Consider the following 16,895-nt stretch of genomic DNA (forward strand, 5'->3'; position numbering starts at 1 on the left):
TTAGCTGTTCTAAAAGCCTGAGTGATATAGTTTTTCTTGCTTCTAATATTTAAACGCTGCGGTGACATTTGCTTAATAGGACTTTTTTTGCAGTTCTGTAATAGCTGAGTGGTATTCAACAAACCAAAGAAAGACACCATGATGTTCATTCAAGTGACTAAAACGCCAAAAGTGTGAACTCATCTGCTTCTTTATGCTTTTAATTCAGCAATGTGCATATGCACAAATGTTTGTTGTGACGCAATATTGCAATTGCCTAAAAGCAAACCACTTCCAGTTGTTAAAAGGGTCAAGAGCCCAACTAAAGCAAATACTGATCTCCATGATGGTGGCATCATTTTAACCAATAAAACATCAACATCTGATCCTCCGTAATTCTCAATAACAGCAGGTGTGAATCACTAATGCACAATCATCATTTAATTAGACACTTAATTATCTCTAACTTAAACTCTTTGAGGACTTGGGATTTTACTCGAGACTTCCTTGTGACTTGAAAGGAATGACTTGGTTCCTCATCTGGTGAAATCAGCTGCTGAGTTCATGGGTGGAATAAACATATGGCAGGACTTTTACTTTCTGACCCCTGGACTTTCCACCTCTGTCTGTAATATATCTGCTTGTTTTACACTCTTTGGCCACCAGGTGGTATTGTGAGCAAATGAAGCTACCAGAAATTAACCCTTTTGTGAACCACTTGGCTGAAAAGTTTAATGCTTCATGAAGCTTCATTTCACCATCACTACAATGAATCTCTTAATTACCTCATTAACTTTAGCACTGCTTCAGTGTTACTTTTAACACTCTGTAGTGTGGACACATATAGACACTTGGCAGTGTCAATCTAACACTGGAGATTTTTCTGTGTACTAGTGATTATCTAGCAATGTGAGTTTTTATCTCAGAATTGCAACAATCCCTAACTGCAACTTTGTATCTCACAATGCAAATTTATATTACAATCTGACTTTCTCAGTTTGTTACAATATAACTATATATAGCTTACAATTGCAACTTTATTTCTTGCAATTGCAAATAATTATTCAATTTGTAATTGTGAGGAAAGAAATTGCAATTGCAAGAAATAAAGTCACAAATACTTTTTTTCATTTTTGAGGTGGAAATTGGTTATGTGTCTCTGTGTTCATTACAGGAGATCTTACATGAGAGACACTGATGAATTAGAATAAACCTTAAATCCAGCATAGAGTGGTTCAGAGAATGTGGTGTTGAATGTGTATATGTGTGTGGGCGTGAGTGTGTGTGAGTCAGAGACACTGTAGAAGGACATAATGCCAGCCGACCAGTCCAGATACACTCCTATTCTGTTAGAACGGGATGAAGGGGCTGATACATCAGTGCTCTTATTATTATGCCAGGCAGAGTAAATCTTATCACAACAGTAAAGACTCCAGGATTTTTCACTGAGTGCAAACCAACAGTCAATCCCACTTTTCCTACTGATTCCTTTATATGTCACTGCTGTATGACCCCATCCATTCCATTTAACCTCCCAATAACAGCGTCCAGTCAAACTCTCTCGACACACGACCTGCTCCTGGTGCTCAAATCTCTCTGGATGGTTAGAATATGGCTGCTTCTCTTCTGCATATGTTGCCTTCCTGTTCCCCTCAGAGAGGATGAGTTGAGTGTGTGCTGTGTTTGGATCCAGTGTGAGATCATAGGCATCTGAATGCAAAAACAGCAATCGGAACATAAATGTTGTTTCTTTGTGTGTTTATGTGTGTGTGTGTGTGTGCACGCACTCACATTTTCGCAGTCCTTGTATGATCCGGAAATGTCCTCCATGGTCCAAACTGAACAGAAACAAAAACAGTCCATTGAACATTATTTGCTTGTGTCTGATAACTAATGTACACTGTATAAAAAAATGCTGAAATGCATGGCAGGACAGGATGCCAAACATATACCCAGTAGCGAACCGTGACTCTTGAACCTGGGCCCTTTCACCTTGGGATGGGCAAATGAAGCTTCATGAAGCCTCATGAAGCTTTTCAGCTTTTCAGCCAAGTGGTTCATAAAAGAGTTAATTGTTGGAGCCTTCATTTGCTCACAATACCACCTGGTGGCCAAAGAGTGTAAAACAAGCAGAGACATTTCAATCAGAGGTGTAAAGTCCAGGGATCAAAAAGTAAAAGTCCTGCCATATGTTTATTCCACCCATTAACTTAGCAGCTGATTTCACCAGAGGAGGAACCAAGTCAGTCCTTTCTAGTCACAAGCAAGTCTCAAGTCAAATCTCAAGTCCTCAAAGAGTTAAAGTTAATGCGATAATTAAGAGACTAATTAAATGATGATTGTGCATTAGTGAGGGACACCTGCTGTTACTGAGAATTACAGAGGATCAGATGTTGATGTTTTATTGGATAAAATGATGCCACCATCATGGAGGTCAGTGTTTGCTTTAGTTGGGCTCTTGACCCTTGTCTTTCTGTATTATATCTCTTTTTGTAACAATGCATGTGGTGTTGTAAAGCAGAAAGGTTAGTACTATGCAGTGAGTAGCTGTTCACTGTTTTTACATGATGAAACAATCATGTATGTTTAGGTTTATTTTTTACTTGATTATCTTATTGTTGGATTATTTTCTGGTTTATTTTTCCATTTTGGTGTTTATTTGGTACTTTGGATTTTTGTCATTTTTAGGTGGACTTGTATATATTCTTCACTGTGGACAATGTTTTTGGTACTGTAAATGAATTCCACCTTGCACAAAAGTGCTTTTGCGAGTGAGCCACCGTTTTTACATCCCTTTACGCGCTCAAATTTTTCCCCGAAAGGCGAGCTGGTGGGCTCGTCTTCATCACATTTGGTGCCAGCGGTGGGATGACTACTCGTAAGACGAAAGGTAGAAAACCCAGGCCGGGTTTACGATCCCAGGTGAAGGTGGCCTGGAATTCGGTTGAGACTACGGACGATGAGGAGGGAGCCACGAGTTTTCCCAGAGTCTCCCCAAAGTCCAGTCAACCACCTACCAAGCCCGTCACTCCTGACGCTACAGCTGGTGAGGGAATGATTTCCCTGATGCACATATTTCTCGACACTCAAGAGCAGAGAGAGGATCGATATCTGTGGGAGCTCTGAGGTCTTCGTGAGTCCATCTTGCAGTCAGTTTGTCCTGCTGAGACCTCGCTCGACGCGGAGAGCGTCCGAATGGAGCTACCGACGCCAGCACCAAAGGTATCCACAAGACACAGACCAGCCTACGTCCAAGACTCCCCGAATGCCCCAGCACCAAGAGAGCTAATGCAGTGGGCTCATCCGAAGATGATGAGCTTCCAGCAGGGGGAAGACATTAAAAATGATCTTCGTCGGTTCGAGCGTCTGGCCAGGACCTGGAGGTGGCCTGAGGAGGAGTGGAGCTATCGTTTGGTTCCGTTGCTGACAGGGCAGGCATTGGAGGCGTACCTGACAATGGACGAGGAGCAGGCGGAGGTCTACGATGACCTGAAGGAAGCACTGCTGGAGAAATTCAACATTTCTCCAGAGACCTACCGTCAGCGCTTCCGATCGGACTACAGTCCCAGCTGGAGAGTCGTCAACAGAGACTTACCACCGGTTAAAGAATCTGTACAAGCGTTGGGTGCGACTGGAGGAGCACTCTAAAAAGGAGATCGGCGAGGCCATCGTCCTGGAACAGCTTCTTCGGGTGTTACCCTACGACACACGCACGCACCTGGGTGAGAGAGCACGAGCCGAGGTCAGGACAGGCGGCAGCAAAGTTGGCACAGCACACTCAAAAAAATGATTTGGTCTAATTTGCGCCAGTGTTCATGTGTTTCCACACTACAGAGTGTTCAAGTAGAATTGAAGCAGTGCTGGAGTTAAGGACATAATTATGTGATGATTGATCGTTAATGATGAACACCTGCTGTTATCAAGAAGAATCACTGAAGGAAAGAGAAACACAAGAACTACAACTGACTTCAGCCACAGCTGAAGACGAAATCAACTGAAAAAAAAGAAGACATTAAATCTCTCAAGATCTGATTAAACAGCATCAGACTGACCAGATTGACTTTATTTCTGTCAGACTTCTAGAGAAGCTCTTATTGAGAATTAACAGAGGTTTAGATGCTTTATTGTTTTGTTTGAAATCACCATCAAAGAGACCAGTGTTTCCTTTTGTTGGGCTCTGAGCTCTTGACCCTTGACATGTTGGTGTTAATATTACACTGGTTGCTTTAATTGTGTGTTTATATAGAACGCACTTCGTTTAGCCAGCAAAGCTAAGAAAAAAATAAAAAAGGGCAAATGATCCACCGATCTCATTTCAAGTCCAACATCTGATTGTATGGGTGTAGTACTGCTTTAGATTTTTTATATAGCTTCAGATGTAGTAGTCTTGTAAAATCAGATAATTTAAATAATTTACAAATCACTTTGTGCTCAAAAACTTTTCATCTGTAACAATGCAAAGACCACAGACATCAAGAATCAGCGTATGAATCTCAACAATGGTTACAGTCAACAAAATGCTTCATGTTGCAATGCATGCTGGGTACCAGCATAGTACAAGACTCTCCCATGTATCCCAGCATGCATTGCAGCATGAATAAACAACGCAGCTGAATTGTCTGATTATTTTCTTTTATTCTTACTATTTTATTTTACGTATGCTGTTATAGTTGTGACTTTTAGTAGCTTGTTTTGTGATGTTCAGAGTTTTATCTGAATATTTTCTTGACTGTCACCATTGTTGAGATTCATACACTGATTCTTGATGTCTGTGGTCTTTGTATTGATACAGATGAAAACTTTATGTGCACAAGGTGATTTGTAAATTATTCAAATTATCTGATATTTACAATACCGCAAGATATGAAGCTACGAAAAAATCTAAAACAGTATAATGTCTATATAATCAGAAATTGGACTTGAAATGAGGTCAGGGACCAGTGACAAGATCTACCCACAACTCTTTTTCACTTGGCTTCGCTGGTTAAGCTAAGTGTGTTTTAAATGATCACACAATTAAAGCAACCAACGTAATATTAACACCAAAATGTCAAGGGTCAAGAGCCCAACAAAAGGAAACACTGGTCTCTTTGATGGTGATTTCAAACAAAACAATAAAGCATCTAAACCTCTGTTAATTCTCAATAAGAGCTTCTCTAGAAGTCTGACAGAAATAAAGTCAATCTGGTCAGTATGATGCTGTTTAGTCAGATCTTGAGAGATTTAATATCTTCTTTTTTTTCAGTTGATTTCATCTTCAGCTGTGGCTGAAGTCAGTTGTAGTTCTTGTGTTTCTCTTTCCTTCGGTGATTCTTCTTGATAACAGCAGGTGTTCATCATTAATGATCAATCATCACATAATTATCTCCTTAACTCCAGCACTGCTTCAATTCTACTTGAACACTCTGTAGTGTGGAAACACATGAACACTGGCGCAAATTAGACCAAATCATTTTTTTGAGTGTATGGTACCTCTCACTGTATGGCACAGCGCACAGACCTACCCCACACTGACTTCACCTGTACTGCCTGCCGGCGGCCCTTTGAGCGCTCGCGATCAGAATAAACGACGCAATCTGGCCAATCATCAGAGAACAACAGCTCTCCTATGGATAATACAACTACATCCACCCATGCCACCCCCATCCCCGTTGGGCAAAGGCTCGAAAGGATCACTTGATGGTGCTTCGTGAACACTCTCGCCTTGTCTGCAAAGATGTACCGGGAGAAGCGTGATCATTAGATGACCGTTTGTCATTTCCAAAAGGCAAATATTCCCCTTCAGAGTCAGAATCGGCAAATAACATTTGCAACACATCCTCACGGTACAACTTTTTATTAGCCATTTGACGATTTTCTCTCACAAATCTCACAATTTACTCAGATGCTGTGAAGTGAACTGCTTCCGCATCATTGACACGATAGCTCACTTGCTCTGCTATTTCCTCGAACAATTTTGATCTAGAATCGAAGTATTACATGTCTGCCATCTAGTGGTAGGGAATACAAATGAGATATTACACCATATTAGGAACTACAGTCTATTTTATGAAGTATGACGTTTTGTCGCAATTTTGCGACTTTGGCGCTCAGAGAGTTGAAAGCTTGAGGCAGCAGATTAGCTTGCACTTTATGCTTTTAAATCATTTGAAGGAACATCATGAAGGTGTCTCTCTTTGGTTTGTTGACTGACATTCAGTTATTACTGAACTGTAAAAAAGTCCTGTTAAACAAATACCAAATTTGACTTTGAATTATTGAAAGGGTCAAGAGCCCAACTAAAGAAAACACTGATCTCCATGATGGTGGCATCATTTTAACCAATAAAAAATCTCAATAACAGCAGGTGTTCATCACTAATGTACAATCATCATTTAACCCCTTAACTGTCACCCACAGTTTTGAACAGAGACATTATAGTGCACTATCCAAACTTAATTTTTTATGATTCATGAATGAAAATATTTTGTAACATGATTTTAATGTACCATTTACATGGTAATGCAATGTCTGATTTTAAAATGGGTTTCAAAGGATGAATTTTGAAATTTTAAGTTTTCTACTGATAAATAATTTCTTATGATTTCTAATTCGTGATAGAGAAAAAGGCAACTAAGAAGACTTTCTGTGACAAAGGTCAGAATTCATGTCATGATGTAGATTTTTTTCAGGTGCACTCTTGTCATAAACAGAGGTGTCAAATCCAGGGTCAGAAAGTAAAGTCCTGCCATGTGTTTATTCCACCCATGAACTCAGCAGCTGATTTCACCAGAGGAGGAACCAACTCATTCCTTTCAAGTCACAAGCAAGTTTCGAGACCAAATCCCAAGACCTCAATGAGTTGAGGTAATTAAGAGATAATTGAGAGACTAATTAAATGATGATTGTGCATTAGTGATGAACACCTGCTGTTACTGTGAATCACAGAGGATCAGATGTTGATGTTTTATTGGTTAAAATGATACCACCATCATGTAGATCAGTGTTTGCTTTAGTTGGGCTCTTGACCCTTGACTTCTGTGTTAGATCTCTGTAGCAATGCATGTGCTGTTGTAAAGCGGAGAGATCAGTGCTGTGCAGTGAGCAACTATTAGTTGTTTTCATATGATGAGGTAATCATCAGGTGCTTACCTGTTTGCATCCAATATACTGTGTGTATATATATATATATACACATACAACATTTTTCATTTTTTTAATTTATGTTCTGCTTTTGAATAAACAACTCTGTGAAACCACAGTGCGCAATGAATTTACTGCTGTAGCAGTTATAGAGAAAGAATTTTAAATCTAATGCATTTAAATATTTAATCTCCAGTCCTACTCAGACACACACAGACATCAAGAACCAGCGTATGAATCTCAACAATGGTGACAATCAACAAAATGCTTCATGCTGCAATGCATGCTGGGTAACACCACAGTATGAATAATTATTGTCACCACTGTTGAGGACCGTATGATAAGTGTTCATGTCTAAAAGCCTGAGCAATATAATTCTTAATTTTTCCAATATTTAATATTACGATGGCATTTGTTTAATAGTAAATTCCTGCAGTTCTGTAACAGCTGAACGTCAGTAAATAAACCAAAGAGAGACACCTTCATGATGTTCATTCAAGTGACATAACAGCCAAAAGTGTAAGCTCATCTGCTTCCTCAAGCTTTTAATTCAGCAATGTGCAAATGTTTGTTGTGAAGCAATAATTCAATTGCTTAAAAGCAATCCATTCTCAGTTACTAAAAGGGTCAAGAGCCCAACTAAAGCAAACACTGATCTCCATGATGGTGGCATCATTTTAACCAATAAAACATCAACATCTGATCCTCTGTAATTCTCAATAACAGCAGGTGTTCATCACTAATGCACAATCAACATTTAATTAGTCTCTCAATTATCTCTTAATTACCTCAACTCGTTGAGGTCTTGGGATTTGACTCGAAACTTGCTTGTGACTTGAAAGGAATGACTTGGTTCCTCCTCTGGTGAAATCAGATGCTGAGTTCATGGGTGGAATAAACACATGGCAGGACTTTTACTTTCTGACCCTGGATTTGACACCTCTGGTCATAAATTAATCTATTACTTTTCCTACATAATTTTTAACAGAAAAGTGGTAAAATACCTATTTAGGAGTCTTAGACCTTTCCAACGATATATAGTTTGTCATGATTAGATTAGGATTTAATTGTAAAATAGTGAAGTAAAGGTAGGCGTCCCACAGGGTGGACGGTGACAGTTAAGAGGTTAATTAGTCACTTAATTATCTCATTAACTTTAACTCTTTGAGGACTTGGGATTTGACTTGAGACTTGCTTGTGACTTGAAAGGAATGACTTGGTTCCTCCTCTGGTGAAATCAGCTGGCTGATTTCATGGGTGGAATAAACATATGGCAGGACTTTTACTTTCTGACCCCTGGACTATCCACCTCTGTCTGTAATATATCTGCTTGTTTTACACTCTTTGGCCACCAGGTGGTATTGTGAGCAAATTAGTCCTCCTGAAGTTAACCCTTTTGTGAACCACTTGGCTGAAAAGCTTAAAGCTTCATGAAGCTTCATCTCGCCATCACTACAAAATACTGACACATATTCAAGCCACAACTACCCAACATACTTGAGTGTCTGCAGTGAGCAGTTTGGATCCTCCAGTTTGTGTTTGAACAGCTGGACTCCTGATTGTCCTGGGTGATTGTAGCTCAGATCCAGCTCTCTCAGGTGTGAGGGGTTTGAACTCAGAGCTGAAGACAAATAACCACAGCCTTCCTCTGTCACCATACAGCCAGACAACCTATATAACATGTAATTAAATAAGGAATTAAGAACACATATATATATATATATATATGCCATGTTTGTTTAGATAATTTAATTAATTTGATAAATGTGAAGAAAATCTGACACAACATACTGGGTGCTTGAATAAAGTACTAAATTTTTTTCTAAATAAAAATGGCAGATGCCAGAATGTTGTTTCTACAGTATTTGATTTAACCTAACCAAAGATTGGAGAAACAAACGACATGGTAGTGTTATCCTAAATATCTATAGTTTGATACCGATACTGAAATATCAGATACGGTTCCATTACTCATTCTCCACAGTATCTACCGTCTATACACCGATACAAGCTGCGTCTCTCTCCTCTCCGACAGTGAGTTTGACGCGCATCCGTCTCCTGTCAATACAGAGTCTGAATGTCCGCGCGCGGGATTGCAGGTATTCCGGATAATTGTAATCATTTCCACGCAAATGTGGCGAGCGCTTTATTGTAACATGAGAACACAGTCATGTGCATAGTCCTAACTTATACACATGAACTGCTTGTCCTCTCACTCCGATATTGCTTGTGTGCAGACTGTGCAATCGCGATCTCTCCGTGCTTTTAAAGTAGAAATTATTTATCTTTGCTCCTGGATTAAATTTTGTGAAAGGTTATCATTCAGAATAGATCCACGCCTGACCGATGGAAATGCTACTGGAAATTTTACTGGCTGTAAGTGAAATGCACCAGAAAGTCTTTCAACAATCAAAGATGGATCTTTAATTTCTTTACAATGTAAGTTTATGCTAGAAATGTTTTGGAATGGGATATTTGTATGATTTGTTCATATAAATATCCTAGTCTGTGTAACTGCATCATTGTACAGACATTACAGGTCAAAGCCATCTGATGTTCCTTTTATCTAAATAAATAACATATATGGCTCTTAAAACACTGCTTATAAAAATTTAGTCTTGTCATATTTTGAATACCTCAACTGAATTGTGGTCATTTGTTTTATAATTTTATTACTGACTGTGTATTTGCCTTTTTTCTGTAAATTCAATTTAGTTTGAAATCAAATTTGAAATCAAGCTTGCATTTGCAATACAGTTACCCTATTTTAAAGATACAAATACACAGAATGAGCAAATGTTTAAGATTGAGATTTTTGTAATGGTAATTGATCACTGTTTATATGTGTATCTATTTGAAAATGTTCATCATGTAAAGTGAACGTGTCTTTTTAGAAGACTTGGATTAAACCACTCAAAGCTTGACATAATGATTGCCTTGAAAAAAATGGATGAACAAAAAAAATATGATGTTAAAATACCTATGGCAGTATACAGTATAGTTTTGCCAATGATATTGAAAATGATTAAAGTCGTCATGAAATCAAAAAATGACCCTTACTTAGTGCACATTACTAGTCTTGTGGTGAACAATTAAACTGTGCAAGTCAATACACACCGAGAAAAAAAAAAAAAGTCTGCTGTCGTAATCTTTAATCAAAAACTGAAAATTTGCTTCTGCTCGGGAATGGTGTCTCGCTCTGATGACGTCAGTTTGACAGCTTGGGGAGAATCCTCTTATTAAGTATGACGTGAGGAATGCTGTTTCCAGGTCCAAGCCTCAACTCATTTCATCTGAGAATGCTATCTCAACAGCCATTTATGAGCACTATTTAATACTACATATTTAAGCTAAGCATATACAAAATTTGCAGTGCACACTACATTCTCTGTGTTCACAGTGTCCCAGATACTAATATTTTAGTTGAAACACTGTCTGGCCATCTGGGATTTCAGTATGGAGATAAAGGTTAGGATTATAATTTTTCAGTATTACATGAGATCGTGGGTGTATATCAGCACTGTTTGTTGTTTTCTCGGTGCGTCTGGCAGAGCGTTAGGACCCAGAAGTGGTGAAGCGTGTTGTCAGACGTAACAAGCAGATATTCTTAACCACTCCTATCCAACCGTGAATCTGCTATGAGCAAGAGGTGGAGAGGAGGTGTGCCACAATAAAACCCTGCCCTTTATTCAATATTCACTTGAAAATACATCACAACACTGAAGTCAGTTGCAACTTCCGGTTCATGGGGACCTTACTATTGATATTTTTCAAGGTATTGAAGTTAGAAATAACTGTCTCATGACCACTAATTCACGTACTTTGCTAGTAAGTTAAAAGTGGATTTTGTTCAAAGTAGCTATTATCCACATAGATCTTTGATATGAATGAATACGAAAATCATTAAATATTGCCGGCCAAAAAGTAACTAGTAACTAGTACTCCGAGTAGTTTTTGAGAAGAGTAATTTGTACTTTTACTTAAGTACTGTTTTTACACCAGTACTTTTACTTGTAATTGAGTATTATTTCAGCAATGTAACAGTGCTTGTACTTAAGTACAAATTTTCAGTACTCTTTCCACCACTGAAGAAGACCCTTTGGGCTTTACTATCCATCATCCATGCTCAAAAAGATAAAAAGTTATAGACACTGAAGTGCCTTGAAAAAACTTATACCACACTGAATGTTTTTTATTTCATGTACAAATACATGAAATAAGTCCTGGAGCAATCCAGAAAAGTAATGTGTTGAAAGTCACATGTCTAAGTGATTTATTTGAGCACTAGAAAAATACAATAAGAATATTTTTTAGTAATAAAAAGAAGAAGAAAAAATAATTAGCTTTGTATGTCAAGTACATACTCTGATTAGCAGACATGTCAAGTCAAGTCAAGTCACCTTTATTTATATAGCGCTTTTAACAGATTGTGTCAAAGCACTTTACAGTATCAAATTGGAGGATAGAGTGTCAGTAATGTATAATGATAAGATTAAATACTCAATTTTCAAAATTTTCAGTTAAAGGCATTTCATTATTGAATTCAGAGATGTCATTGTCTAGCTCAGTTTAGTTTAAATAGTATCTGTGCAATCAAATCAACGATAATCGCTAGAAATTAAGTGTCCCCAACTGAGCAAGCCAGAGGCGACAGCGGCAAGGAACCAAAACTCCCTCTGTAACAGAATGGAATAATAGAAGTGTATTAGTGTGTTATGTGTCTGCCTCCCGAACAGTCTTAGATAGATTGTTCCAGAGTTTGGGTGCTAAATAGGAAAAGGATCTCCCGCCCGCAGTCGATTTTGATATTCTAGGTATTATCAAACAGCCAGAGTTTTGAGAACGCAGCGGACGTGGAGGACTATAATATGATAAGAGCTCGCTGAAGTACTGAGGAGGTAAGCCATTCAGGGCTTTATAAGTATTAACAAGATTTTAAAATCTATCCGATGTTAAATAGGGAGCCAGTGCAGTGTTGACATAGAGCATTCATACTGATTGCTGAACATACAGTCAGTACATCAGTCACACACTGATGTGCATTCATACAGATGGTAATCATACAGATAGCCGGCCATATAGTTAAAAATCACACTCTAATGGTCGTTCATATAGACTGCATTCACACTGATAGCTGGCAATACAGCCAGTAATCACACGCTGATTATCAGTCATACAGATGGAAATCATACAAATAAAGCCACATTCCCCACAATACAAAAACACATAAATGAAAAATGTTGAATAGGAAGAAAAAAAAATTATTTGTGCAAAAAGACGATCACTACGCCCCCATGACAGGTGCGTCACAGCGTGCGTAACGAGCCGTCACGAGAGAGCGCCAGAATTCAAATAAACAATATTCCACGTATCTTTGACTTTTTTTTCAGTGGATGGTCTCATTCTGTTTGTAACACTGTATGCTACAAAACCATGTTGCTTTTTACTACCAAGTTTTTTGAGCGCAAGTTATTCCATAATGGATACAAACAATAACTCTCCCCGAATAAATGAGACGTAAAAAAAAAAGGAATAACCATCCATATTACAATGTTATTGTTTCATTGGAATAAAAGTGCTCTGTGGGATGTTGTTCTGTGGACCCTTACCTCTCTAACTAAACCGGGATTTACAGCAGTGGATGCGTTTGGGACTCGTTATTACGACAAATCTGGTACGTACTGTGTTTTTATTATGCATGTTTTGATGTGTACTGCTTACACAAATTTAGCAAATACATTACTTATAAGCTTTCCATTGAAAAATAGCGATCTGTTGTCGATGCTTGAGGCTTAGACTTTTATAATGATATATAGTTTGTCAAGATTAATTTTGTCACGTTTCATTTAATCTATTCATAAACATTGACACGTGCAAACAAAGAGCGTTCAGTGTGCTGGCGTCTAGGTGCGGGTTAACAGGTTAAAAGTAAAAGCAGAAAAATACATGCAATTTTGAACTGCTAAACCACCAATATTAAAGATCTTACAAATCTACACACCTCAGTATCTCCAGCTGACAGTTTGGACTCTTCAGTCCATCAGAGAGCAGCTTCACTCCTGAATCCTGCAGGTCATTGTTACTCAGATCCAGCTCTCTCAGGACAGAATTTGAGAATCGTAGAGCTAATGACACAATTTCACAGTCCTGAGTAGTGACATTACAGTCAGCAAGACTGAAAGAAAAATAAAAAAATAATTAAAAAAACAAGAACAAATTGTTAAACTCATTTTACAGTCGGCATCTCAATAATATCAGTTTTATACTTGTAAAAGAGCTAAAGCCATAATAAACTTAAAAAAAAAAAAAAAATATATATATATATATATATATATATATATATATATATATATATATATATACTATACAAACATAGTAATTGTAATTCCATTTATGAAGGACTCTTCACTATAAAACATTGATTAAACACTTACAGAACTTTTCTGCAGTTGATCAGCGCTGGTATCAGTCTTCTTCTCCCCTCATCTGATGTGTTGTATTTCTTGAGGTCCAGCTCATCCAGCGGCTCCTCTGACATCTGAAGCATGTAGGCGATTGTTGAGCACTGACCAGGAGAGAGTTTCTTCTCTGAGTGTTTGTCTGATTTCACAAACTCCTGAATCTCTCTGGACAGAGTATGATCTTTCACTTCCAGCAGACAGAGGAACAGATTGATGGATCGTTCAGTGGAGAGTCCATATATACCTTTGATCTTCTCTTTAATGTATTGTGTGGTTTTCCTGATGCTCTCTGAGCTGTTCTTTGTGTGTGTCAGTAGATCCTGTAAGAGTCTCTGATTGGACTCCAGTGAGACGCCCAGCAGGAACCGCAGGAACAGATCCAGCTGTCCATTCTCACTCTCAAGGGCCGTATTTACTGCATCTCTATGCAGATTATGTATTACATCACAAAACTGCAGTGTATCAATATGTATAATTACATAATGGTAAAATGCATAGAGAGCAGCGAGAAACTCTTGGACACTCAGATGAATGAAACTGTAGACTTTCTTCCAATGAATCACAGACTCCTCAAAGATCTCAGTGAAAATCCCAGAATACACTGAGGCGTCAGTGACGTTTATGCCACTCTCAATCAGGTCCTCCTCATAGAACATTACATTGCCCTTCATCAGCTGTTTGAAAGCCACTTCAGCAAGTTTCACAATCACTTCTCTGTTGGACAGCAGGAGTTTCTCTGGATCTCTCTCTTCATACTTCTGTTTCCTCATGTTGATCTGAATCAGCAGAAAGTGGATGTACATTTCAGTCAGAGTTTGAGGGATTTCAGCACTTACATCTTCTTTCAGGAGCTTCTGAAGCACAGTGGATGATATCCAACAGAAGACTGGGATGTGGCACATGATGTGGAGGCTTCTTGCTCTTCTGATGTGTGAGATGATTCTGCTGGCTTGATGTTGGTCACTGATTCTCTTCCTGAAATATTCCTCCTTCTGAGTCTCATTGAATCCCTGAATTTCTGTCAGCTGGTTGATGTATTTGGAGGGGATCTGATTGGCTGCTGCTGGTCTGGAGGTGATCCAGATGAGAGCAGAGGGAAGCAGATCTCCTTTCATGAGGTTTGACATCAACACACCCACTGATGAAGTCTCAGTCACATCACAAACTTTCTGATCATCTGAAAACATCAGTGTTATTCTGCTTTCATCCAGACCATCAAAGATGAACAAAACTTTACACTCCTCATAAATCTTTGAGTCCTGATCTTGAAGTTCAGGATGAAAGTCCAGCAGAAGTCTGTGAAGACTGTACTGATGATCTCGGATCAAGTTTAGCTCTCGAAATGGAAGCACAAACATGAAATCTACCTCCTGATTGGCTTTTCCCTCGGCCCAGTCGAGAATGAACTTCTGCACAGAGACGGTTTTTCCTATTCCAGCAATACCTTTAGTAAGAACAGTCTTGATTTGGTCTTTCTCCTCACATTTTGGTTCAGGTGAGGCTTTAAAGATGTCATTGCAGTCGATTGGAGTGTCTTGTGAGTGTTGTGTTCTGGCTGTTTTCTCCATCTGTAAAACCTCATGTTCTTCCCCAGTCAACAATTTGATCTCACAGTGATGTCACCATGAGCTCACAGGATACTCGTGATGAGGTCACAATGTGAGGTAACAGTGAGCTAAAAGTGTAACCTCACAGCGCCCTCACTGTGTGCTCATACTAATCTGAGGTCAAAGTGCACTCACTGCACAGAGACTAGGTACCCAGCATGCATTGCAGCACAAAGGTTTTGATCGTCACCGTTGTTGAGATTCATACACTGATTCTTGATGTCTTGATGACACAGTAGTTCAAAATATTTGTGTCTTATCATGCTTTTAAAATCTTTCATAAGCGATTATGTCACTGCTGGGTCCTACACTGTATAATCACAAAGCTATTATAAAAGCTTTAGATTAATGACTCCTCACAAAGACTACATAATGAATCTAGGTGATGGTTGCGCTGTTATCGTCAGTAACAAACCAATATCACCTGGTTGCAGTCTCTTTTTGGTTTTTCTTGCCATAACAAATGTGCTTTACAAACACAGTTACAGCAGCCCCAAAAAATATAATGTTATAAAGTCAAGGGTCAAGAGCCCAACTAAAGCAAACACTACTCACCACGATGGTAACGTGAAACAAAACAATAAAACATCATCATCTAAATCTCTGTTCATTCTCAATAAGCGCTTTTGTAGATGTCTAACACCCCCCCCCCCTCCCCCCCCTTATCGTCTCTGATTTTGGCACACTTCTTTGAGATGCACCCCTGTGCAGTGCATATTGTGTTGTTGGAATACTTATTTCATGTTATTTAATGTATGCAATAGAGTAAATTAGCAACTGCATGTTTATACTAACGAGGAGTCAGAGGTCACTGGTCCATCACTGAATTTAAAGGGATGCTCCATGGATCTGTCAGTCTTCACAGATACACCACTTGGTTCTGGAGACTCTGTTCTCTGTTTCCTGATGATACTAAAAAAAGCAAACAAAACTGCATATTACAGCACTGGTTATACTCGTAATCACTTTACATTTATTCATTTTTGACTAATTAATTTTTGAGTAAATATAAATAATGTCATAATATAAAATGATTAAATATCCCTTCTTGAAAATTGCAAGGGAAGGTAGGTGAGATCATTCCACTAGTGAGGAACAGTGACAGTGAGTTTAAGAAAGTAATTTTTTGTCTCTCTGTGATGATACTGTAACATGAGGCACCACTCACTAACCACAGTTTTCTGGACAGTCACTTTGGACAAAAGTGTCTGCTAAATGCAAAAATGGTATCTCACCTGGAGTCAGAGATCACTGTTCCTTCACTGATTTCAAGGAGATGATTTCTCATGGATTGATCACTCTTCATAGACACACAGTTTGATCCAGAAGATGGAGAGGCAACCAGTTTAGAGGCAGTGTCCTCATCTTCTCTCTTGACATAGAGACTCATTTTAAAGTCTCTGTTCTCCCTCTTCCTTAAAAAAAAAAGAAAGAAAGAAAAAAAGTTGAGTAATGAATTTCAGATCTTTCATGGGGATTGTGCAATTATGCCCAGATATACAGAGTCACATGCCAAAACCCCATCGTCTGCAAAAATGATCTGACATTCAGAAGACTACGGATGTTTTATTGGAACTTGACATTCGTTACACTATTTTACACCGATTTTGTGTTTTTATTCATTTTTATTGTTCAGTTATTATTATGTTTCAGTTCTCTGTCAGTCTTTTATCGAAGACTCCATGTTATTAATATTAAACCAGGTAGACAGAGATATACAAAATCT

At 38.5% G+C, this 16,895-nt stretch overlaps 1 protein-coding gene across 1 annotated transcript; it reads right to left on the reverse strand.

Annotated features, from left to right (window-relative positions):
* Window positions 1-1,126: 1,126 nt before the first annotated feature.
* Window positions 1,127-15,326, reverse strand: LOC131547035 (NLR family CARD domain-containing protein 3-like). Its single transcript, XM_058787284.1, has 5 exons — window positions 13,536-15,326; window positions 13,103-13,276; window positions 8,599-8,772; window positions 1,771-1,817; window positions 1,127-1,689 (listed from the first exon to the last, which is right to left on the reverse strand). The coding sequence occupies exons 1-5, from the start codon at window positions 15,128-15,130 to the stop codon at window positions 1,160-1,162; spliced, it is 2,520 nt and encodes an 839-aa protein (XP_058643267.1). The 5' UTR covers window positions 15,131-15,326; the 3' UTR covers window positions 1,127-1,159.
* Between the last annotated feature and the right edge of the window lie 1,569 nt (window positions 15,327-16,895).

The sequence above is a fragment of the Onychostoma macrolepis genome, chromosome 01 (assembly GCF_012432095.1).
Source record: "Onychostoma macrolepis isolate SWU-2019 chromosome 01, ASM1243209v1, whole genome shotgun sequence".
Classification (NCBI taxonomy): Eukaryota; Metazoa; Chordata; class Actinopteri; order Cypriniformes; family Cyprinidae; genus Onychostoma; species Onychostoma macrolepis.

What these genes read in the sequence shown, in the direction of transcription:
- LOC131547035 (XM_058787284.1), bottom strand. Translation starts at nt 15,130, where the DNA reads ATGGAGAAAACAGCCAGAACACAACACTCACAAGACACTCCAATCGAC. An exon ending in ATCAACTGCAGAAAAGTTCT is followed by an intron (nt 13,277 to 13,535) that starts GTAAGTGTTTAA and finishes TTTTTCTTTCAG; the next exon opens with TCTTGCTGACTGTAATGTCA. An exon ending in TGTCAGCTGGAGATACTGAG is followed by an intron (nt 8,773 to 13,102) that starts GTGTGTAGATTT and finishes CATGTTATATAG; the next exon opens with GTTGTCTGGCTGTATGGTGA.